General features: G+C 38.6%; 1 protein-coding gene across 2 annotated transcripts in view; it reads left to right on the forward strand.

Moving 5' to 3' along the window:
• LOC117305039 (phosphatidylinositol 4-phosphate 3-kinase C2 domain-containing subunit beta-like) overlaps nt 1–25,557 on the forward strand; it is a 61,374-nt gene extending 35,817 nt beyond the window's left edge. For both annotated transcript variants that reach the window (XM_033789742.1, XM_033789741.1), the window contains exons 20-31: nt 228–320; nt 2,899–3,028; nt 4,162–4,298; nt 5,339–5,508; nt 5,909–6,065; nt 7,515–7,624; nt 9,387–9,509; nt 10,453–10,528; nt 11,026–11,268; nt 13,198–13,282; nt 20,351–20,601; nt 25,033–25,557. In XM_033789742.1, the coding sequence (XP_033645633.1) occupies nt 228–320; nt 2,899–3,028; nt 4,162–4,298; nt 5,339–5,508; nt 5,909–6,065; nt 7,515–7,624; nt 9,387–9,509; nt 10,453–10,528; nt 11,026–11,268; nt 13,198–13,282; nt 20,351–20,601; nt 25,033–25,206 (1,749 nt within the window). In that variant the 3' untranslated portion in view covers nt 25,207–25,557. The remainder of the gene's footprint in view (nt 1–227; nt 321–2,898; nt 3,029–4,161; nt 4,299–5,338; nt 5,509–5,908; nt 6,066–7,514; nt 7,625–9,386; nt 9,510–10,452; nt 10,529–11,025; nt 11,269–13,197; nt 13,283–20,350; nt 20,602–25,032) is intronic.
• Nucleotides 25,558–25,836: the final 279 nt, after the last annotated feature.

The raw sequence follows: 25,836 nt of genomic DNA on the forward strand, positions 1-25,836 counted from the left end.
ATGGCGGACACAATGCTACAACACTTTAAGGTTTGGGTAAATTTGTGTGTAGACACCCAAACCAAACGGTACACTCCTATCACATCCGCCATACCTCTTAAAGGCTTATTGCGATTTTCTCAAGTGACTATGACCATGACTTGTACCTCTGAAGTTAGCTCTTTACAATGCAGACCCGTTAGCATGGCTGCACAACTGTTTATGACTTGTCTGTTTTCTCTCCTCAGAATTGTGGCTACTACAATTCATTCACTGTACCTCTCAAGTTAGTTCTTTACAATGCAGATCCGTTAGCCGAGGAGGTGACCATTATGTACAAGGTAAGACTATTGGTTGTTTACAGTTTTCAAAAAGTATCAATACAATACAATAATCTTTATTAGATCCCAAAAAGGGTAATTCAAATGCTCGCATACAGTAAAGACATTGACACATAAAAAAACATTAAAAAACAGACAATGGCTATATACAATTACAAGTAAAACTACTAAAAAGCGATAAGAAAAATATTGGAGACTGGGCGATAAATTTATAATTAACGTATAAAATTGAGATTGTGGTGTGTTATTGCACAAGGTATAAAAGAGGATGGGTAGTGGTTTGTCGCAGAATGTGGCACTCGCTTACGACCAGATCTTGGGATCAGCTGGCTAGCAAGCGCATCATGAAGTGGATGGTTAGCATCATTCAGTAGCATAGTTACATTAGCTTTCCAGCCAGCAGATCCTCATATGCTGTGTCAACAAGCGGCCGCGACTCCACAATCCTTCCTGCTGCTAAACGAATTCATTTCCTAAGACAAAACATACAAGAATTCATATTTTTCACAATGGTATCTAAACTGCTGTCTCATTTTCTTGTCTGTTCCTCTTTTTTTTTCAATATTTTTTATCCTTTGGTAATTTTTCATCATTTTCAGGCTGTATTCACTCTTTTATATGAATGAGGCCCCTCCTCCAGCACTTTCCATTACCTTATGTCATTGGGAGACGTTTGAGACGCTATCCACAGCAGACATACAGTCCCTTTTAGCAGCTCTGAGCATGCCCGCACAAGCTCAGTGTTGTGCACGTAGTATACAAATATTGACTGCTTCGAGTGCGTTGGTTAAAACTATGACTCTCGAGGTGAAGCTGAGGGAAAATAGAACTCACCGAGGGAGTCATAGTTCTAACCATTGCACGAGTAAAAGCAGTCAATATTTGTTTTATAACACCCCAAACATTTCTAAATACTGTACATACAGTACATACAGACCTGAATGCTACAATGTACAATCCACGGACGACGCGAGTACAGATTGCGAAAACTTCACTGTGCTGCATGTAGTGTCATGTAATTCGAAATGGTTACAGACTATTAATTTATCATCCTCGTTCACGCAACAGACGTCTGGGTACTGCTAGCCGTGTGATAACCTTTGGACTAGCGCACGGCAAACCGATGCACTATCACACGGCCATCGTCTAGTAAAACTAAGACATACTGTATCATGTGACGCGCTCTAAACCAATGAAAAGGCAGAATATTGGTAAGGGGTGTTTACATGGTTTAGGTCTTAGCAAGCGCACTAATTGCGAGAACTAAGAAAAAGGACCATTGAAAAGTCTCCCATACTCGTTTTACTCCATGTTGCCCGTGTTCATTATGTGGTGATGTCATCTCTCCATCTCCTTCTTGGTATTCCTCATCTTCTCCTGCCTATCCTTTGTTGCCATTCTGCGAGTCTCCTGGCCCCTCTGTTGTCTTGCCTTCTTGCCAAGTGCCTTGCCCATTTCCAGTTATAAATAATAATAACAAGCTCTTATATAGCGCATTACACAATAACCGTCTCAATGCGCTTTACATTTCATTAGTGCCCTGTTCATTTTTCTCCACCCCAGGGGAGTATAAAACCTAGACAAATTACAGTGCATTCCAAAGGCTTTTTTTCATTCACAATATCAACCTCTACCCACCGAGGTGCCCATTTATACCCCTGGGTGAGAGAAGAAGCAATAGGAGACTTTCCAACGCTAGGCGGCAGCAGACATACCGGGTAAATTCCCATTGTTTACGTAGTTCTGAACATGCGCATAATTCTGAGAACAATGGATTTACCCGGTAAGTCTGCTGCCCTCTATCGTCCCAGAAAGTCTCCCATTATAGTCAAGTATCTTGCTCTAGGACATACATTGGTCACGACTGGGATTCAAACCCACACTCCGATGACTTAAGCACCAGAACTTGAATTCGATGCTCTTAACCACTCAGCCATGACACCCTACAATGTCTATCATTGGTTGCCATTCTGTGCGTCTGTCCATTTGTTGTCTTGTCTCTTGCTTTAAGTGTCCTGCCCTGTTCCATTTCATTTCCTTGATCTTCTCTTTGATAGTTTTATTATGAACTAGACATTGAGAGTTTGTGAACAAACTCTAGGTGTTCGGTCTCCGGGAGTAAAAGCCTGGTGTAAAAACAAATATTACCCCTTGCTTTGTACTGAAGATTTGTAATAATTATCAAAATTGCAAAAAATTTCAAAACAAAACGATGACCTCATCATGACGTCATTTCGAGTTCAAGAAGTTAATATCCTTGACTAACAATACACCAAGTTTTACCTTAGTCAAACTTGTGGTTTTCGCTTTGAAAATTGAATTTTAATAACTCAAGAATGAATGACGTCATCACGACGTAACTCACACGGTTTGCTCTCCTAATGGACACCTAACTATGTGCGAAGTTTCAAGTTCATACAAGTTTGGGAAAGGTGTAGCGGACATGGAAGATTCAGAAGAAGAAGAAGAAGAAGTATCAATAAAAGAAAAACGAACAAAAATAAGAGGTTTTCTGGGCTGTTGGCCCAAACACCTAATAAATCTTGAGGTACACAATGTATTCTTCTTTTTTTTTCAGGCTGGAGATGATTTACGTCAGGATATGCTAACCATGCAGATGATTCGAATCATGGATAAGTTATGGCTGTCTGAAGGACTAGACCTCAGGATGATCACGTTTAGGTGTATCGGTACTGGACACAATAGAGGTATTCAATTCAACAACATTCATTCTTAAATTCCTTAAAGACACTGGATACTATTGGTAATTGTCAAAGACAAGTCTTCTCACTTGGTGTATCTCAACATATGCATAAAATAACAAACCTGTGAAAATTTGAGCTCAATCGTCATCGAAGTTGTGAGATAATAATGAAAGAAAAAACACCCTTGTCACAAGAAGTTGTGTGCTTTCAGATACTTGATTTCGAGACCTCAAATTCTAAACTTGAGGTCTCAAAATCAAATTTTTTGAAAATTACTTTTTCTCGAAAACTACATTACTTCAGAGGGAGCCGTTTCTCACAATAATTTGTACTATCAACCTGTCCCCTTTTTACTTGTTACCAAGTAAGGTTTTGTACTAATAATTATTTTGAGTAATTACCAATAGTGTCCACTGCCTTTAAATCTGACTAGACCTCAGGATGATCACGTTTAGATATCGGTACTGGACTTAATAGAGGTATACCATTATAATAATAATAATAATGATATCAAAGTTTTATATAGCGCACGTATCTACCAAACAAGGTACTCAAGGCGCTGATTATAAACAAACTTTCAGAAAGATATGTTATTGAAGTGATGAGTTATGAGACCCAATTATGTGTAGCATCTTGTAAGGGTTTACAAGGTGCTACGGCACATTTAGCAGCAACAGCAAGGGTGTTTGAGGAGCGAAGCTGTTACGGAGGTTTGTAAACACTCTTTGTAAACACTTAGCCGTGACACTTGTGTCCTTAAGCAAGACACTTAACCATTGCTTCGTCCTTCAGGTGGGACATAAAGCCGTTGGTCCCATGTGTTGTGTAACGCATGTAAGAGAACCTACTGCACTTATCGAAAAGAGAAGGGGGTTCGCTCCTGTGTTCCTGGCTGAGTATGATGAGACGTCTACAAATTTTGACGTCATAAATTTGCAATGAGTAGTTAGCATCAGTTAAAATGTGCTCAACTCTTGCGAAACAGTCGCATCAGAAAAAACGGGGCTGTGGCGTCAAAATTCGTATCGCATTCGCAGGAAGAACGAACCAGGCTTGACAGTATGATGATGAACGCTTGGCTTAGTAAACCTTAGGATTGTCACAATATTCTGATCGTTCTACTTTTCTTCCTCTAGGCCTGGTGGAACTGGTCGGTGAGTCGCAAACGATGCGTAAGATTCAGGTTGAACACGGTCTGACAGGTTCATTCAAGGATAAACCATTGTCAGTTTGGCTCCAGAAACATAACCCCACGGAGTTGGACTATCGAAAGGTATGTCAATTTCTTTCAATGTGCCTCTTTAAGACTACCTTGGGCAAATAGTGCATCTATAACAGGGCTCTCATCTTACACTGATCGCTGGCCCGAGGCCAGTCGTTTACATGGGCCAGTAAACTTATGATCATACAAGTCCGGCTGTCTTGTCTTTTTCAATTTAATACAAATATTGACCCCTTGAACGCACGTCACACGCGGCGACTGTGCCACGATCACCATTTTGGTGGGCAAGAGGTTTACTTGTAAACGCTGCGTCGCCTAAAATGGGCATTTCACTGAAACGCACAGTGACATACATGTAGCCCACCAAAAGGGCGCATCAAAGATTATTCTGATGATGACGTCAGGTGAATTGGGTCAATACCTCACTGTGTAATATCTTGAACAGAAACAAATTATGTTCAAATGCTGACTTTGAGTCGACTGAACAATGAAATAAACTTATTACTGTGAGTAGACAGTTGAGATCAATCTTCTTTTCTTTCTGTTCATCAGATGTCTTTGTGTATAGGATAGACATGACCTATGTTCCCATTCTAACCGCCCTCTGTTGACAAAACACTGTATACGTCATGTTTCGCCGGGCAAAAAGACGCGTAGTCATGATAAGATTGCATACACTTTCTAGCTGGCTGCCAAAACACAAAGGTTTTGCCCGGCGGTATCCTCGCAAATCATATTATGGTTTTCGAGTGACGTCATAGGTCACATCGTCTATATAAATCCATAATGTTGGACTCGGGAATTATTTTTCTCATTTGGATTTTTGTCCAGTAAACATTATGAGCTACAAACCCTGTGGTCTTGTGGGTTGTTCTCCCAATGTGTAAGACTGTGTAAGATTGCCTTGGGCAAATGGTGCATCTTTAAGATTGCCCTGCAGGGTCGTGGCCTGGCGATAAAGGACTCGCCTTCAGCTTGGTCCTTTATCGCACGACCGGTATCGCCATTTAAGACCTTGTTGCCTACTCTTTTATTCCCTAACTGATCACCAATAACCACCTGTATTTCTCATCTGATCATTTTATTTGAAGGCTGTTGAGAACTTCACGTACTCCTGCGCTGGGTACTGTGTGGCTACCTACGTCCTCGGAATCGGTGACAGGCACAATGACAACATCATGGTGGCAAGGACGGGTCACATGTTCCACATCGACTTCGGGAAGTTCCTTGGGAACGCGCAGATGTTTGGAAATATTAAAAGGTAAAGGAGACAACACTTTGTTAATGGAATATCTTTTCGTAAAAGATATTATGTTTTCAGCCTTGTTTGTTGCACATCATGTTATCTTTTTGGAAAGACAGTAATTTTCAAAAACTATTTACTTTAGTTTGTAACAAGTCGCAATTTTAACTGCAGACTTGTTATTAATCTTCATTCAAGTGTTGATTTGTTACGTGTAGTTAAGTAACAATTATCTCCACTTCCTTCAATAAAGTAATGTCACAGAAATAGTTTAAAGTAAAGTATCTTGCTCAAAGACATCAGTGTCACAACCCACACTCTGATGAATTAACTACCAGAACTTAAATTTGATGTTCTAAACCACTCGGCCCTGACACCCTCTAAGAAGACACCATTATTACTATTGTTATTTGTCTAGGGATCGAACCCCCTTCGTCTTGACTCCTGAGATGGCCTACGTGATCAACGGTGGAGAGAAACAAAGCAGTCGCTTTCAAATGTTTGTGGATCTTTGCTCGGAGGCGTTCAATCTTGTCAGGAACCACGCTGATACCTTCTTCAATCTTTTTGGCTTGGTAAGATAATATACAAACATAACATGGTTTGAGGGTTACTAGTCGGTGTTAGCTCCCCGAGGTACTGGAACTAGTGTGTCAACTTCCAATACCAAGGGGAGCTCATCACCCGAAATATTGAAATAAACCCACACTTCGTGTATCACAACTTATATACAAAATAACAAACCTGTGAAAATTTAGGATCAATCGGTCACCGCAGTCCGGAGAAAATAACGGGAAAACCCACTTTTGTTTCCGCGCGTTTCGCCGTGTCATGACATGTGTTTTAAATGAATCCGTAATTCTCGCTATCGAGAATTGATATTGTTTTAATGTTTTCTCAAAAAGTAAAGCATTTCATGGAACAATATTTCAAGAGAAGTCTTTCACCATTACCTTCTGTAAACCCTGTAAATTATTTATAAATCTGTGAACTTTTTTGTTGTTGTCTGTACCGAAAGTATATAATGGCTTTAAGACCAATGGACCGATCCAGTAGGCTCCGCCCACGACGCATGTGTGAGCAAGAACACGTGGGGCTCTCCAATGCCTTTCGGCACAACTCTGCCGCGCGCGTCAAGATACGTGCACGCATGTCGGACCTTATTTGTCAGACCTTTGTTGCGTTGTGATTGGTCAATACGCAATGGGGCGGAGCTTAGTGGATCGGTCTATTAAGAACTATCAGTAGTGAAGTTAATAACGATCGACTAAAAGCTAAAGTACATGTAGCAGTCTAATTTTCTACCTTCCGCCCAGGTAGTAATTAAAAAGCTGGACAGTTCTTTTCAGAACTGAGAAGTCTCACGATTTCCGAAAACCTACTCTGCGGTAGTAGAATACATGTATATGTGTATAGCAATACAGTTTTCTAAGGAAAAATCTACATGTACGTGGCAAGAAGACACACACACGGTGTTACCACAAACCAAATATTGATGCCTCGCCATGCAAATGCCTCAAATTCCATAATATAAGAGATGTTAAATTTGCATCGGGATAAAGTATGACATTAATTTTTGGGGGTTTTTACCCATACACCGATGTGTGTCAGCACTGTAAATTCAGTCATGGTCAAAAATAAATCACAGGCATGTTACTCTGGTGGGATTCGAACCCACGACCTTCGCAATTCTAGTGCAGTGTCTTACCAACTAGACTACCAAGGTTGCCTGGTAGCTAGAGGCAGTTCGAATCCTATGTTTTGGCAGCGAGTACCACAACCTTGGTAGTCTAGTTGGTGAGACACTGCTCTAGAATTGCAAGGGTCGTGGGTTCGAATCCCACCCGAGTAACATGCCTGTGATATTTTTTCACAAGACTCGGGAAAGTACTGAGTATACAGTGCTTACACACATCGGTGTATGGGTAAAAATCAAAAATTTTAATCCCATAATGTTACATTGACATTGAACTTGGAAGTCCCATTTTAAATAAGTTTTGTTTGTTTGTGTCTATTGCATCCAGATGCTTAATGCAGGGATTGGCCAGCTGTCTAAACCAGAGGACCTTAGCCATGTCCAGAATGCACTCAGACCACAAGCCAGTAATACAGAAGCTACTACATGGATAACCAGGTACGATAATAATAATAATAATAATAATAATAATAATAATAATACGCAGTTTTTATATAGCGCTTCTCACAAAAAGCCTCGAAGCGCTTTACAAGAAGAAACAATATTACAAATTAACATAATTAAAGATAAGCATACATGTATATACACAGAAAGCGGCAGAAAACAACAGAGAACTAATTGAATAAATATAGGTTTTGAGCAGTGATTTGAATTGATTAGCATTTTGGGCAGTTTTTATGTGGTTTGGCAGAGAGTTCCAGAGTACAGGTGATGAGTGTGCGAAAGAGCGATGACCGTATGTCTTTGTACGTGTGACTGGTGTTTGAAGTTGGGATGAAGAGGCAGATCGAAGAGCTCGAGATGGTTTGTGAGTGTGAATGAGTTCTTGAAGATACTCAGGTGAAGATCCATTGATGCACTTGTATGTAATAAGGAGAAGCTTGAATTGGATTCGTTTGCTGACCGGTAACCAGTGAAGTGATCTGAGTATTGGTGTGATGTGATGCCGGTGTGGCGGTTTCAGTCTTCCGCCGTGTTCAGTTTTCCGGGTGGCGTAGTCGTATCATCACGTTGTTCAAACGGTTTTAGCTTTCCGGCGTGTTCAGTTTTCCGGGTGACCTGTCAGATACCGCCGCGAGTACCCTGGCGAGTACTGTACTTCTATCAGCAGTGACCCCAAATTGTTTATTATTACGATTCTTTTATGTGTATAGTCACATAATCTCTTGCCCCATCTTTACATGTACATATTCATGGGTACAACTTTAGGCAGGTCACACTCTGCTTACATAAAAAACAACTCATACGATCCACGCGTTTGCCGCTAGCTAGTTGTACTACACTCGTGCACACCGCCATGACAGCTACTGGAGGGTAACGGATGACTCAATACGGCACTAAAAATGGACTACTTTCGCTTGCTGTGCGCAGGCATCGCATGACGTAATGCTACCGTATTTGGTCATTCGGAAAACTGAACACAGCGGAACGTTGAAACCGCCACACCAAGATGGTGTACGCGTGACGAGTCTGGCAGCAGAGTTCTGAATTCGCTTTACAAATTAGCGAATCCGGTTACAGCATGGTTAGCAAAGGACTGAAATTTGATAGTACATTTTACGTACTACTGACTACATTGTAGGTCCCAATCACATAGCTTATTAAGGAACACGTTGCCTTGGATCGGACGAGTTGGTCAATGAAAAGCATTTGAATACCGTTTGTTACAAAATGCTTACATGTATGTTTGGGAAGATGTTCTAAAGGCAGAATATAATAATCCACACGAAAATGCTTTGAAATTGCATGGTTTTCCTTATACATGTACCTTGTGAACTAACCCGGCACACCATTTTGTGGAGTCCAATTTTTTACCCCACAAAATGGCCGACAGTGTTAGTTTACAAAATAAAAGGAAAGTACCCAATATTGAGGCATTATTGTGTGGATCATTATGTTCTACTTTTATAACATCTTTCTAACCATATGTATTTCATAGCAAATGGTTTCAAACACTTACTGTTGTTGTTTATATTGTTCTTTCTTTGTTTACGACACAAGTTAAATGAGGTGCATTTGGAATCGAAAACTACCTAGATCAATTTTGTCATGTTGTTAACTGTTGTTGTTCACTCTTTCGTATCTTTGTTTACAACACAAGTTAATTGAGGTGCATTTGGAATCAAAAACTACCTAGATCAATTTTGTCATGTTGTTAACTGTTGTTGTTCACTCTTTCGTATCTTTGTTTACAATGCAGGTTAATTGAGGCAAGCCTTGGATCCAAAGCAACCCAGATCAATTTCTTCATCCATAATTTGGCTCATCATAGTTTCTCTGCTGCCAACAGCCAAGAACTTTCCTTTGCTCCCAAGAGATACACGTAAGACTTGCCTCTCTGACATCTGTCTTTCTTGATATTTTGTTTGTGTTCACTACTATTGTTACTCACTCCGTTCAACAATTCACCTGACGTCATCATCAGAATAATCTTGCATGCGCAATAATGGTGGGCAATGTCACTGTGCATTATTCAGTGAAGTGCACATTTTAGGCGACGCGGCGTTTACTCGTAAACCTATTCCCAACCAAAATGGTGAGCGTAGCATCAGTCGCCGCGTGTGACGCGCGTGCAAGGCGTCAATAGCTGGTCCCGCACTGCGGAACTCTATCCCCATCAACATCAGGAATGCTCCTCCTATTGCCATTTTCAGGTGATGTCTTAAAGATACTGGACACCTTTGGTAATTGTCAAAGACCAGTCTTCTCACTTGATGTACATTGCCTCAACATATGCATAAAATAACAAACCTGTGAAAATTTGAGCTCATTTGATCATCGAAGTTGCGAGATAATAATGAAAGAAAAAACACCCTTGTCACACGAAGTTGTGTGCTTTCAGATGCTTGATTTCGAGACCTCAAAATCTAAATCTGAGGTCTTGAAATTAAATTCGCGGAAAATTACTTCTTTCTCAAGACTACGTTACTTCAGAGGGAGCCGTTTCTCACACTGTTTTATACCATCAGCTTTTATGCTAATAATTATTTTGAGTAATTACCAATAGTGTCCACTGCCTTTAAAACATTTTTGTTCTCCAAACCCCAGTCATTGTATTTTGTTTCTTGTCTTATTCTGTTGTGCACTTTTTGTAAAGGCGCTATATAAATACCTATTATTCTTCTTCTTATTTTTATTTTTTGTGCGGGATCGTTTCTTATTTTTTTAAGGCTCTCTTTTTGGGGGAGAATGCTTTGAATTTGTGACTTTCAAGTAGATTTACTTGTTTTCATAACTAAATTTCTTGTCTTTTTTGTGACAATCAGGATGGCGACCGATGGGAAGATTGCCAGTGCCTCCTTATATGGCATACAGAAGAGATATGAAAACGAGAAATACTACGTAAGTCTTCAAAGGGACTTGAACCCTTTAGAGGCCACTGTTGCCATCATTATCTTTAAACTGTGTGAGTTTAATGTATATCTGTGGCAACTAAAAAGAGTGTCGTACAAAAAGTATGAGACAGGGAGGCCTACACGGCCTCAAAACGATTTGACAAAGTGGAGGGTAGAAGTGTAGAAGAGCTGAGAAGAGCAGCGATTGGAAGAGAAGAGGGCCCAATTTTATAGAGTCGTTTAAAGCACAAAAAGTAGCTAAGCACAGCAAAATTATGCTTACCAGAATAAGGTTACCAGAATAAGGTTACCAGCAAATTTACCATGTCACATGCACAACTTGTGACTGGTACCCTGCTTATTTTAGCTAAGCAGAAAGGTGTTAAGCATAATTCTCTGCTTAAAGCACCCTATGAAATTGGGCCCAGGTGATTGCGGCGACTCCAGGAGTGAGCCTCCATTACAATTTGAGGATGAGGCAGCAAGTCTTTGTTTTGTTTCTAGGTATACATTGTGAGTATTCTCCGTGAGAACTCCACCGTCCCGTCCTTCATCTTCCGACGGTACAGCGAGTTCAGTGAGCTCAACCAGAAACTAGCCATCCTCTTCCCAAAGGCGAGGATGCTTAACCTGAGGTCCGGACCCCTGGTAGGGCGGACCCACGTCAAGCAGGTCGCTGAGAAGAGGAAGAACGAGCTGGACGTGTTCTTGAGGCAGCTGTTAGCAATGCCGGCGGAGATATCTCTGGTAAGTAAATAATAGATGATTAATTGGTAGTCAACTCAAATGTCAAGTCTTTTACTGAATGTGTTGCATTCAGCCGTCAAGTGACTTCATGTTGCTTCATGTTGCTGTTGCATTTCGAGGTCTTTGGCAGAGTTCATGGTCCCACATTTTAGCCATGTCACCATGATTGTGTGGTACTGTTGTATTGAGCAGCGCAAACACCCTTGCTCAGTCCTAGTACAAACAACATGCCAGAGCCTTGAACACCCAGCAGGGTGGATACGTGCGCATTACAAGTCTTATTATCATTATTGTTATTATTATTATTATCAAAATCCCTTGTTGCATTTTGTTGCATGTGGACTTGTTCTCATTTCAACTGTGTTGCGATCTGTTTTTTTTTTTGGGGGGGGGGGCAGGGTGTGTAGAGGGACCCTAATGGGGGTTTTGAGTTAAAGGAATTGGACATGTGTGGTATTATTCAAAATATACATTAGCATAAAGCTTACTTGGTATTACAAGCAATGGAGAGCTGTTGATAGTATAAAACACAGTGTTAGAAATGGCTCCCTCTGAAGTAGCATAGTCTTTGAGAAAGAGGTAATTTCTCTCTCAAATACTTCAATCTGAAAAGACTTCAGGCCTGAAGCCTCTCTCGGGCAACTGAAAGCACACAAATTGGTGCAAAAAGGGTGTTTTGTTCTTTCATTATTCTCTTGCAGTTTGATGACCTATTGGGTCCAAAGTGTCACAGATTTGGTATTTTATGCATACATGTACTGGGGTCGATTTCACAAAGAGTAAGGACTCGTCTTATCTCGAGTTAGGACGAGTAACTTACATGTAGGATTAATCTTAAAGTCACCTGGAAATAGAATTTTTTTTTCTTTCAAACATAAGAGTATATGCTTACGAACAATAAAACAATTTTTTTTAGTAATTGTTTGTCACGATTTATATGTTTAAAAAATATATAAAGTTGTTTGGGGGGCTGACTCCGCCTACCCCTTTTGTGACGTCAATCAAGGCAGACTTTGCCTGCAATGCGTATAGTAAACACACGTGCAAAGTACATGTACGTCCAAGTCGTGAGTTGGTACATTTCAAAAAGTGTTTTTCTGCATTCAGCAGCAATACACCTGGTCGGCATTGCCGGAAAAAGACAAAAACAAATTTGTTTGAAACGTACAAACTCACAACTTGGTTCGTACATGTACTTTGCAATTGTGTTTACTCTACGCATAACAGGCAAAGTCTGCCTCGATTGACGTCACGAACAGCGCCCTCTCGGGTCGGGGTCTACTCTTAAATTTGTAAATAACATAAGAACTGATTTTTTAAAAACCTTAGTTAACTGTTTATTCACATTCCACTCATCAAAACACATATATTAGTGACAAGAGCTTTGTTTTGAAAAAATACCACTTCCAGGTGACTTTAAAGTCTGCATGCTACAGTGCATGGTTGGGACTCATACTACATGTATGTACATGTAGGTCCTAAAATTGGTCATAAGTCAGGAAGAGTTTTGTGAAATCGACGGCTGTACATGTATGTTGGGTTATGTATCAAGTGAGATTACTGGTCTCTGACAATTACCAAACATGTCCAGTGCCTTTTTAAGCATTACAGATGAAGTTTGGATTTGAGAACAAAAAAGAGGTCCACGCAGTGTGGGACTTGAAACACTATGTTCAGTTACACTTGTCCACACAGTGTTATTTACATTGTTGAAGAATATTTCTGCAGTTTACATAACAAAGGGATGTCCACAGAGTGAATGCAACACTTTAGTAAGAACGGCTAATGTTTTTTGTTAAATTGTTCATAAAACTTTACCTAAACATGAAGTATATGCGAACACAAGAGGGCGCTAGACTTAACTGGCGAAGTGATTGTGAGTAAAATTTAGAAATGTTTTGAATCTATTATATTATTTTTATTTTTCAGTGTGATTTAGTCTACACTTTCTTCCATCCGTCTCTTCGAGATGAAAAAGATGCCCATCTTGCCCACAAAAGCGTCAAACTCAAAAGTAAGTTTTGTTATTTCCTGTTATTAAATGTTAGTCCTTTTGAATGTCGTTGCCATTTTATGAAATCACATTTTTATCAGTATTTTGTATTGGACGTTTTGCACATTTGCAACTAAATTATTATGACAGTGTTGAGACTAAACACATTCTACATGAATATTTTTGTCATGTTTTAAGGCCCTTTTATTTTTGTAATGCCTTCTTTTTTGGTGATTAATTTTTCGCCAGAGTTTGAATGAGTTTGACTTTGAGGAATGTAGTGTTATTTGTTTTTTTGATAAGTCATTATTTGAATGAATCCAGTGTTTTAATTCCTGTTGGATTTAGATTTTGTCGTTAATTCCATGAAATTTTGTGCAACTGTATGGATTCCCTGTTCTATACCAATTTTCTTTGTTCACCGTGATTTAGGAAAATTCTGAAGTTTGAGATACATACGTGTGTGTACATGTACATGTACTTTATCATGTATTATTTTTAGTTTGTACCTCCGTAACAGAATCTTATTTTGATATGGCCTTGTTTTTTAGCTTTAGTTTCTGTTTGTTCTGCTTTTTTTTCTCCGCAGTGAGTGATGTATGAAGTTCAATTTACAAATGTTTTTCTTAAAGGCCCCTTGCACAATGTTTTATATCATGGTGGCCTTTATGTTTCCTAGTGTTCGAGATTTAGGTTTGTTTTCCTTTGCATGCAAAGATTCAAATGTTTGTCTTCAGGCCCCTTACACAATGTTTCATATCATGGTGGCCTATGATATTTCCTAATCTTAAAGGGACACGTTGCCTTGAATCCGGCAAGTTGGTCTATGAAAAGCTTTTGAAACCTTTTTTACTTATAAATATGCTAACACGGCACTCAATATTGTGGAGTCAATATTTCAAAAATTTTTACTCCATAAAATGGCCGACCGTGTTTATTTGCAAAGTATAAGGAAAATCGTGCAATTCGAGGCATATTTGTGTGGATCATTATATTCTTTTTTTTTAAACATCTTTCTAACCAATACATTTGATAACAAACGGGTTCAACTTCCTGTCGAATCATGCTCTGTTAGTTGTTTTTGTATAATCATAGTGTGTTTTTGCTTCAATAACCGTGTTTATGATCTGTTGTGTTATTGATTCACTTTTACTGTGTTTTTTGATGTACATTTTTTAAGGTCAAATAAATAATAATAATACACCTATTTCAAGGATCAACTCGCCCGATCCAAGGCAACATGCCCCTTTAAAGTTTCCTAGGGTTCAAGATTCAGATGTGCCGCCACCTCCTACATAAGATTCCTATGGGAAATCTTGGTGGTCTAGTATACAAATATTGACTGCTTCGAGTGCTATGGTTAAAACTATGACTCCCTCGGTGATCCCCGGAGCATTCTATTTTCCCTCGGCTTCGCCTCGGGAAAATAGAACGCTCCGGGGATCACCTCGGGAGTCATAGTTTAAACCATTGCACGAGTAAAAGCAGTCAATATTTGTTTTATAACACCCCAAATATTGGTAAGGGGTGTTATAATTGGTAACACTGCTCAAGATTTGCAGAGGTTGTTGAATCGAATCCCACTCGAGCAATATGCCTGTGATTTTTTGTTCACAGAGCTTGTGATGAAAATACTGAGTCTACTTCACTCTACTTACCTGTAGAGTGAATACTACAATTGCATTGTTCCCTATGCCGGCAGGCAAATAGCTAAGAGTTTTTACAAACAATAGCGCCCTCAAGAGTCCTATCCCAGACGCCCTGTGACATGCTCACCACGTCGGCGTCCTCTTTTTCTCTAAGCTGGCAAAGGCTAATACTCATCAATATATATATGGGTAAAACTTAAATGAACACATGTATTTTGTAACAAACTGTTTTCATGGACCCACTCGCCAAATGAACACATGTATTTTGTAACAAACTGTTTTCATGGACCCACTCGCCAAATGAACACATGTATTTTGTAACAAACTGTTTTCATGGACCCACTCGCCAAATGAACACATGTATTTTGTAACAAACTGTTTTCATGGACCCACTCGCCAAATGAACACATGTATTTTGTAACAAACTGTTTTCATAGACCCACTCGCCAAATGAACACATGTATTTTGTAACAAACTGTTTTCATGGACCCACTCGCCAAATGAACACATGTATTTTGTAACAAACTGTTTTCATGGACCCACTCGCCAAATGAACACATGTATTTTGTAACAAACTGTTTTCATGGACCCACTCGCCAAATGAACACATGTATTTTGTAACAAACTGTTTTCATGGACCCACTCGCCAAATGAACACATGTATTTTGTAACAAACTGTTTTCATAGACTAACTCGCCAAATGAACACATGTATTTTGTAACAAACTGTTTTCATAGACTAACTCGCCAAATCCAAAGCAGCATGTCCCTTTAAAGATCCAGGTGAGCCGCCTTGCCTCCCACGCGTGCCAAGATTCCAATATTGCGTTGAACCTGTCGTCGGCACGCCCCACAAATCCAACATCAAACACCTACATGTTGCATCTCCTGTGCATATTGACTCTAGTCGCTTTATATTGAATTCATCTCTCTCTCTCAGTATGCCAAGAACTTCATCACACGACCTGATTTTCAATTTCAAGACTCCCTCTCCGGGAACGGACAAAAAAAAACTTCCTTGCATTTCGAATGATTTCAAAGGTTTGATGCTTAGTCTGTTTTTAAACAACCTGATTTTCAGACTTCCACTCCCGGGAATCGACAAAAAAAAAATTCCTTGCATTTTGAATGATTTCAGAGGTTTGCTGCTGAGTTTGAACTAGACAACCTGATTTTCAAACTGTTGCTTCTTCTCGGACCTACATGTTGATGTTGCCATTTCTTTTGATTTTTTTTTTTTTTTATGATATTTGGTTAACATTTAATATTTGGTTTGCGATTAGTATTTGGTTTGTGTCAAGGCGTTTGAATAATAAATATTATATAACACCCAAGCAGATCCTTGCCATTTGATTGGAGGATTGTCCGTCACGTGATAGCAAATAAAAGTACCATTGCACGCTGAGTCACTCGCCGTGCTTTTTCGTTCCATCCGAAAAGTACCATTGCACGCTGCCAGCGTGCAATGGTACTTTTCGGATGGAACGAAAAAGCTGAGTAAAAACAGCACTGCGTGCGCGTGTCTTTGGTAACGCAGCAGGTGTTACTGCAAGAAGGCATAGTAAAATTACTAGCATTCGGCTTCTACAGTTGAAATTGTTTGTTTTGAAAGTTGTTTCTTTCAATCAAAATGACAAAGTTCTACTTGGATGTTATATAAAACAAATAATGAATGTTTTTCATTCGTGCAATGGTGCGAATATGTTCATTCGTTGAAAGCTGGAATGTTCCATTCAACTCGGCTCCGCCTCGTTGAATAGAACATTCCATCTTTCAACTCATGAACATATTCGCACCATTGCACTCATAAACATTCATTATGTGTATATTATTGGTCATTTTCCTTTCAGATGGGCCTTTGTTTCCCATAGATACTGGTGAGCAGATTATAAAAACAAACATTTAACTTTAAGCTTTTGACATGTCCAACTTTTCACATGCTTTCAAACTTGAATCTTCCTCCATTTAGTGTTCTACATGAGAGCACATATTCTTGCCAACCCGAAGATGCAAACATTTCTGCCACAAGTCTGGTCATTTAAATCAAATTATATTGTTAAAAATTTAAACCTGAAAAGAGAAATTTATTTAAGTTGTATCATTTACAGGTATTACAAAAATACCTCTTGGTGTATTTTAGCGGCTACATCACGTACATGTTAAACAATGGAAAAGTAATTTAAAGAGATTTCACTGCATTTCATTTTCACACAACCACCACAAGAACATTTATCAAATGTCACTCCTTGCCAGAACGAGGCACTTCTTGCCAAAACCAAGAACAGTTGGGTGTATTTGCTCATCAAATAGATGAGAAAAGGAGCTTTGCAATTTAGACCCACATATATTGAAAGCCTGATATAAAGTATTTTAACTCACTGGACACTATTGGTAATTGTCAAGACCAGTCTTCTCACTTGGTGTATCTCAACATATGCATAAAATAACAAATCTGTGGAAATTTGAGCTCAATTGGTCGTGGAAGCTGCGAGATAATACAGAACAAAAAAACACCCTTGTCACACAAAGTTGTGTGCAGTTTCAGATGCTTGATTTTGAGACCTCAAATTCTAATTCTGAGGTCTCAAAATCAAATTCGTGGAAAGTTACTTCTTTCTCAAAAGATACGTTACTTCAGAGGGAGCCGTTTCTTACAATGTTTTATACCATCACCTCTCCCCATTACTCGTTACCAAGTAAGGTTTTACGCTAATAATTATTTTGATTAATTAACAGTATTATCCACTGCCTTTAACGATTTAATAGATGTAAAAATTTGCATCTGGGATAAAGAATATTCATTTTGGTTTTACCCTTATACATGTACATGTACACCGATGTGTGTAAGCACTGAGTATATATTCAGTACTTTCCCGAGTTCTGTGAAAAAAAATCACTAGAGTGGGATTCGAACCTGCAACTTTTGCAATTCTAGAGCAGTGTCTTACAAGCTAGACCACCGAGAGTGCTAACGCACAATGGTGAATGGGTAAAACCAAAATAAATTTTTGTTATCCCCGATGCAAATTTAACAGCTATTAAATCGCTTCCAGTACCGCTGCTAAAACATGGGATTTGAACTGCCTCTAGCTAATACGGGCACTCTCGGTTGTCTAGTTGGTAAGACGCTGCTCTAGAATTGCAAAGGTCATTTCATGTATATATTTTCACTATTTACAAGAAGTGCCAGATGTTTAGGGTTGGGTCTCGCAAATCATTTCCCATGGTCCAGCTGCCTCTAACTAACACAAACTTGCAATTTTGGGGGGAATTTTTCACTGCCTAACCACTAACCATTCAAGAACAAAGAAGGCCTGGGTCAGCATGTTTATCAAGATGGTCGATAACCACCAGTTCTTTTCAGAGCCAACAGTACTCAAAAGGGATTTTCACATGGCGTTACCTCAAACCTCTCTAAGTTCATGTAGTTATACTTCAACCATTCAAAGTTTCTTCAAATCCTCCTTAAGATAATATTCACATGGCGTTACCTCAAACCTCTCTAAGTTCATGTAGTTATACTTCAACCATTCAAAGTTTCTTCAAATCCTCCTTAAGATAATATTCACATGGCGTTACCTCAAACCTCTCTAAGTTCATGTAGTTATACTTCAATCGTTCAAAGTTTCTTCAAATCCTCCTTAAGATAATATTCACATGGCGTTACCTCAAACCTCTCTAAGTTCATGTAGTTATTCTTCAACCATTCAAAGTTTCTTCAAATCCTCCTTAAGATAATATTCACATGGCGTTACCTCAAACCTCTCTAAGTTCATGTAGTTATTCTTCAACCATTCAAAGTTTCTTCAAATCCTCCTTAAGATAATACTCACATGGCGTTACCTCAAACCTCTCTAAGTTCATGTAGTTATACTTCCACCGTTCAAAGTTTCTTCAAATCCTCCTTAAGATAATATTCACCATGGTTTCCTGTTTTGAAATAAAGGTCGGTCAAGTCTTCCATTTACAAACTGAATTGATGGTGTAAGTCTCAAGCAATTTCCTGTCCTCACCTCAGTAAATACCAACATGCTGTCTTTATTATATGCATCATGTGGGTTCTTAAATCCACAACCTAATTGCTTTTCTTGGGCTCTGAATTTTAATCATGAGGTAATTACAGATCTATGCCATCCTTCAATAAGTTAAGCCCAGTTCATACTTTCTGCGAATGCGAATGCGATATGAATGTTGATGTCACAGTTCTGTTTCCGCAGGGGTTGAACATAGTTCGACTGTTGCGAATTATTCGCTTAGAATTTGTGACGTCAAAGTTTGTATCACATTCACATCATGAACCGGGGCTTGAGAGCTGTTATCATGTTCTTAAAGTTCATTCTGTACTCTCTGTACAATATGATTGTTATATTGTTTGTGTTTGATATTGAAGACATTGTTATCGTGTATCTGAGGGTTTACATTGTGTATTCATAAATACGCAGACAGTTTCGCTATTCCTAATGGTGGAGACTGCGTCATGTGGGTGTGTATAAACCTTGTATAAACCTTTGTTGATGACCAGTAAAAAGTGTTTAAACATGGGCGTGACATGCGAGCTTGCACCTGTTCTTATATAAGGCAGCTTCTTCATTCCTATTGGTCGAGAGCAATGGCTGAAACAGTTGTGCCACATCACTCCATTCTGCCAATCTGAATGGAGGATTAGCGCGTACTTGAAGATAAAGAACAATATTGTTATATAAAGTAAAATTAGTTTTGTTGGTAAGACATTTGACATTTCTTCCCTTAGATTACATTTGTCTGACTTCCTGAATAACTCGTTCATTATAGCCCAGTCAAATAAAAGAGGCTAGCCAAATACACGTATTGTTATTTAATAATTTACCCATAACAGCAAAGCATTATGGTTATAAACATAGCAATAGTCTTGTATTGTTTAACCAAGTCCTGACGTTGTATAACCAAGTCTTAATTTCTTAAAATCAATTCATAATTTTTTCTAAATCAAGTCTTAATATCTTTAAAATCATTTCAAAATTTCTTAAAATCAAGACTTACTTTCTTTAAAATCAATTCGTAATTTCCTTAAATCTATTCTTGATTTCTTAACATTAAGACAAAATTTCTTTAAATCAAGTCATAATTTCTTTAAATCAAGTCATAATTTGTTTAAATCAAGTCTTAATTTCTGAAACACAATTGGTTATTACTTAAAATAAAGTAATAGTTTTCTCATATAATACATGTAGTAATATTTTTTCTTAACAGTTGATCAAAACGTAATTTGTTAACATCAAGTCGTACTTTCTTAAAATCAGATCTTTTGTAAAACCAAGTCATAATTTTGTATTTAATGATTTAGTCATAACAGCAAGGCATAGTTTTAATCAAGTCCTAATTCCTTTAAGTCAAGTCTTAATTATTTTAAATTAAGTCTTAGTTTCAACATAAATTGATAACCTTCTTGTTTTTATTTACAGATGATGACTCCAAGACGGCTACTGAGCCAACCTTTGCCCGCGGCGAGATCTCCGGAAAGGTCAAGCTGGCCATACACTACAAGAGCCACGCCCTATTAATTATGGTCAGGCACGCCGTTGACCTCTTGGCTCTGGACAAGGGTCAACCCGACCCATACATCAAGATTTACCTACTCCCAGATCCGCACAAACAGACTAAGAGGAAGACTCGGATTCAGAAGAAGACCTCCAACCCAACTTACAATGAAATGGTAAGAGCTTTTGAATTAAAGGCACTGGCAACAGGTCCCTTTAAAGGCACTGGACACTATTGGTAATTATTAAAAATAATTGCTAGCATAAAACTTACTTGGTAATGAAGAACTGTTGATAGTATAATACACTCTCAAGAATTGTATTTTTTTAGAAAGAGGTAATTTCTCACTCAAACAAATTCAAAGACTTCAGGCCTGAAGCCTTCGTTATGCATCTGAAAGCAAATAATTTGTGCACCAACGGTTCTTTTTCTTTCATTATTCTCTTGCAACTTGGATGGCAAATTGAGTCAGAATTTCACACGTTTGTTATTGTATGCATATATTCTGGGATACACCAACTGAGAATACTGGTCTTTGACAAATACCAAAGGTGTCCAGTGCCTTTAAGCAGAACTTTGGCATGTTGATGGCCAAACTTGCAACAGATGGACAATGACTAGAGCAAGCTAGCTGAAAAGTTGAGACCAATAAACAGACTCCGCGGTGGTACAGTTAATCACAATCCTATAGACGATGTGACCTATGCTTACATTCAAACCGCCCTCTGTTGACAAAACACTATATACGTCATGTTTCGCCGGGCACTGAGTTGCGTAGTCATAGTAAGATTGCGTACACTTTCTAGCTGGCTGCCAAAACACAAAGGTTTTGCCCGGCGGTATTCGCGCGAATCATGTTATGGTTTTCGGTGACGTCGGAGGTCACATCGTCTATAAGCTTAAGTAGTAGTCCCAGCCTACATGTTTGTCCATCCGCCCAGGTAATAGTTAAAAAGCAGGACAGCTCTTTCCAAAACTGAGAAGTCTCCCGAACCCCTCGAACATCTACTCCGCAGTATTAGAATAAAGTAAGACAGTTCTCTAAAAACAAAATCTACCTGGCATGTAGTACACACATGGTGTTACTGGAAACCAAATAAAAAGCAAGACAGTTCTCTAAGAACAAACTGTACCTGGCAAGTAGATACACACATGGTGTTACTGCAAACCAAATATAAAGCAAGACAGTTCCCTAAGAACAAACTCTACCTGGCAAGTAGATACACACATGGTGTTACCGCAAACCAAATATATAGCAAGACATTCCTCTAAAGAACAAACTCTACCTGGCAAGTAGATACACACATGGTGTTACCACAAACCAAATATAAAGCAAGACAGTTCCCTAAGAACAAACTCTACCTGGCAAGTAGATACACACATGGTGTTACCGCAAACCAAATATAAAGCAAGACAGTTCTCTAAGAACAAACTCTACCTGGCAAGTAGATACACACATGGTGTTACCGCAAACCAAATATAAAGCAAGACAGTTCTCTAAGAACAAACTCTACCTGGCAAGTAGATACACACATGGTGTTACCGCAAACCAAATATACAACAAATAGATACATAATGACAATATCAGGATTTATACGTTCAACTTGAATAATTTTAAAACCTCAAAACCTCAAAACAAGGTGTTCAAGAAGACACCCAGACGCCATGCTGGCTGAAACCATAATCTGGAAAGGCACAGTTATAGCCAACCCCTTCTCAGTTTACAACTAGGAATTCAAATCAAACCAGAAGCCAAAGGTAACAGTTGAATAACTGAATAATGGATATTCAAAGTTACAGTCTGTTGTAAGGTCAAATAAAACAAAAACACGTTTAGGGTCCTGCCTTTTGAAAAAATGGGGGGAGTTTTTTTTTTAGTTTTTTTTTTACTGCTGCCTGACAACCGACTGGGCTATTTTTCAATTTTAATGTTTTTTTTCTTGTCTGATATCATTAAAATGTAGTCATTTATTTCCCCTGTTAAGAGACATAGCTTTTGAGAAAGTGGTGATTTCTTACTCAAATATTAACAATAACCTTTTTTATATAGCGCTTATTGCAAAATCGATACAAAGCGGTTAAGAAAACAATAGCAAGCAAACAAAAAGAGTACAAAACTACACATTATACAAACAAAAACGATTACAACTATTAAAAGGCTGTAGGCCTGATGTCTTTTAATACTTTTTTTAGGCATCTGAAAACACATAAATTTGTGCAACAAGTGTGTTTTTCCTTCATTACTCTCTTGTAACTTCGTAAAAAAAAAAAAAGAAAAAAAAAAAAAAAAAGGAGGCAGACTCTGAAAAGGAAGCAAGTAGGGACGCTAAACATGTTTTTTTATTTGTTTGGTCTAATTAATGCAAGCGCACCCTCATTCCCATCTCATCTAGATTCCTATTCCATGTAATTTCGGTCCTTTTTTTCCTAGGCTTAGCGGCCACAGCCCCCTTACGTGAGAATAACAAGTGTGCATAACATACATTACAAGTGCTACAAGATGTCATAAGTCATGTTTAATATCCCGCGTAAGATCAAGCTCCCGAAATCTCTTGACCCCCTTTTTAAATCTGGCTGTGCTAACTGAAAGATCAGGGGGGATTTACACAACAAATAATGTCTGACCATAAATCACGAGTAATCTTCAAGCTGCAGACAGCCGCACAGATTATGTATCGTCATCTTATGTTTCATCCATTCATAAATACCTGAGACAATTTATCCATTCGAGAGGGCATCATGTGGGGGTGTTTGAACGGATGATATAACACAAGCAAAAAGAGTTGAAACATGGGCGTGACACGCAAGCTTGCACCTGTGCTTATACGTGTAAGACAGTTTCTTCATTCCTATTGGTCGAGAGCAATGGCTGGAACAGTTGTGCCACATCACGCTATATGCGCAACGCGCACAACATTCCCTTATAAGGAGTTGTTTACCCGAGGGAGGCTGAGGGCCTTTCCATTCATAGCTGGAGGGGTGTTGTGTTGAAAGAAATCATTTAACAATTATAATTTTTGCATTAATTTTACATTTTGACCAAAAAGTGGTAATGTTTTTTGACCGCAAAGGTATTTATGAACGGGAATCAAAGTGTGTTTAATCGGTTTTTAACTAGTGGTTTAAACCCGCCGAGGCCTAGTTCTTGATAATTTACATAGACTCCGTCTCGATAAAATTATCAAGAAGCAGGCCATGGCGGGTTTAAACCTCTAGTTGAAAACCCTGTTCACCACACATTGATTCCCTTATAAACTGATGGGGTGGGGGGATAATGTGACTGTGGGAATATTTTTTCCATAATTACAACTGTAAAACCAATACCAATCCTCCCAATTAAATTGAAGACGCTGGACACGTTGGGTAATTGTCAAAGACCAGTATTCTCACGTGGTGTATCCATAAAATAACAAACCTGTGAAAATTTGGGCTACATTGGTCACTGAAGTTGCAAGAGAATAATGAAAGAAAAACACCCTTGTTCCACAACTTTGTGTGGTTTTAGATGCATTATATATAAATCTTTAGGCGGCATGAAGTTTTTTAATATTTGAGTAAGAAATTCCCTCACTCTCAAAAACTACGTAACTTCAGAGGGAGTCGTTTCTCACAATAATTTATACTACATATGTATTAATAGCTCTTTGTTGCTCGCTACCAAGTAAGTTTTTATGATAGTAAACCAATTTTGAGTAATAACCAAACGTGTCAGGTCCAATTTCTTTTTGGTGTCAAGTAGCTAAACACACCAAAATGGTGCTTTTTAGAATAGGGTTACCAGCCAAAATACAAGTGCCTTGAAGATTTACATATTACATGTTTTATTTTAATTTTATTTTATTGAATTACCTTCATTGCACATTTTTGAAAATACATAAAAATGACATTGGTGCAAAATGGAACCCCTTTGCATCCTCTGGTAAAAGGCGCTATATAAATGTCATGTTTATTATTTATTTAACCCCGACCAGGCACACTGGCCCACTAAATGGGGACCCTTGCTAACAAAGACCAAAGGACTAGGGACAAGCACAACAACAGGCAAACAACCGGAGAAAGACAAAGAAATACTATATAAAAAGTAAACAAAATCACAAAGAAGATGGAAAAACTACTATTAAAGCCTTTGGACACTTTCGGTACGAAAACAAAAATAAAAGCTCACAGATTTACAAATAACTTACAGGGTTTACAGAAGGTACATGATGGTGAAAAGACTTCTCTTGAAATATTTATCCATGAAATGCTTTACTTTTTGAGAAAACATGAAAACAGTATCAATTCTCGATATCCAGAATTCTGGAGTTATTTTTTAAACACATGTCATGACACGGCGAAACGTGCATAAACAAGGGTGGGTTTTCCCGATATTTTCTCCTGACTCCGATGACCGAATGAGCCTAAATTTTCACAGGTTTGTTATTTTATATAGAAGTTGTTATACACGAAGTGTGGGCCTTGGACATTTCTGTTTACAGAAAGTGTCCAATGGCTTTAAACAATTGCAAAAATTATTTCACAAGCATGATCAAAATATTTAGGAGAACCTGTGTTATCAAATTAATAATTAAAATTCACTTTGATTTTTCTCCTCCCCCCATCCCAGCTTGTGTATAATCTTCCATGGTCCGAGGTCTTGAATCGAACCATCCGGTTAACAGCCTGGGACTCTGACTACCTCAAGGAGAACAACTTTCTTGGAGGGATTGACATACCGGTCTCAAGCCTGGACCTTAGCGTTGAGACTGTGGGCTGGTACAAACTTGGAAACCTAACATAGACGACGAACAGTGACTGCTAAAGTGATTGAAGTAAGCATAGTTTGACCATAGAGAAAGGACCACAGAAGGAGGCAGAATGAAAAAACAAAACATAGACCGTCGAAAATTGCATTTACTGCCAGCTGATCTTCCATAGGATGTTTGCCTTTGTATATAATGATCGTCGCGCTGGATGGGTAACCGACAGCCTGGTTGAAAACATTTTCGCTGCTGTCAAACCATGGGTATATCAAAGATTGAATGTTCATATCATAAAACGATTGCCTAAGGATTCCTTTACTCAGAAAGGAACATGTTGCCTTGGATCAGACGAATTGGTCTATGAAAAGTGTTTGAAACCGTTTGTTAAGAAATGCATATGATTAGAAAGATATTTTAAAAGTAGAATATAATGATCCACACAAGTATCACTTGAAATTGCGTGGTTTTCCTTTTACATCATCGACTAACAGGGTCGGCCATGTATGGGAGTCAAATTTTTGACTCCAATAAATGGCCGACCGTGTTTGTCGTAAAGTAAAAGGAAAACCAAGCAATTTCGAGGCAAGTTTGTGCGGATCATTGTATTCTACTTTTAAATCATCTTCCTAACCATTGCATTTTGTAACAAATTGTTACAAATGCTTTTT

The sequence above is a fragment of the Asterias rubens genome, chromosome 22 (assembly GCF_902459465.1).
Source record: "Asterias rubens chromosome 22, eAstRub1.3, whole genome shotgun sequence".
NCBI classification, from domain to species: domain Eukaryota; kingdom Metazoa; phylum Echinodermata; class Asteroidea; order Forcipulatida; family Asteriidae; genus Asterias; species Asterias rubens.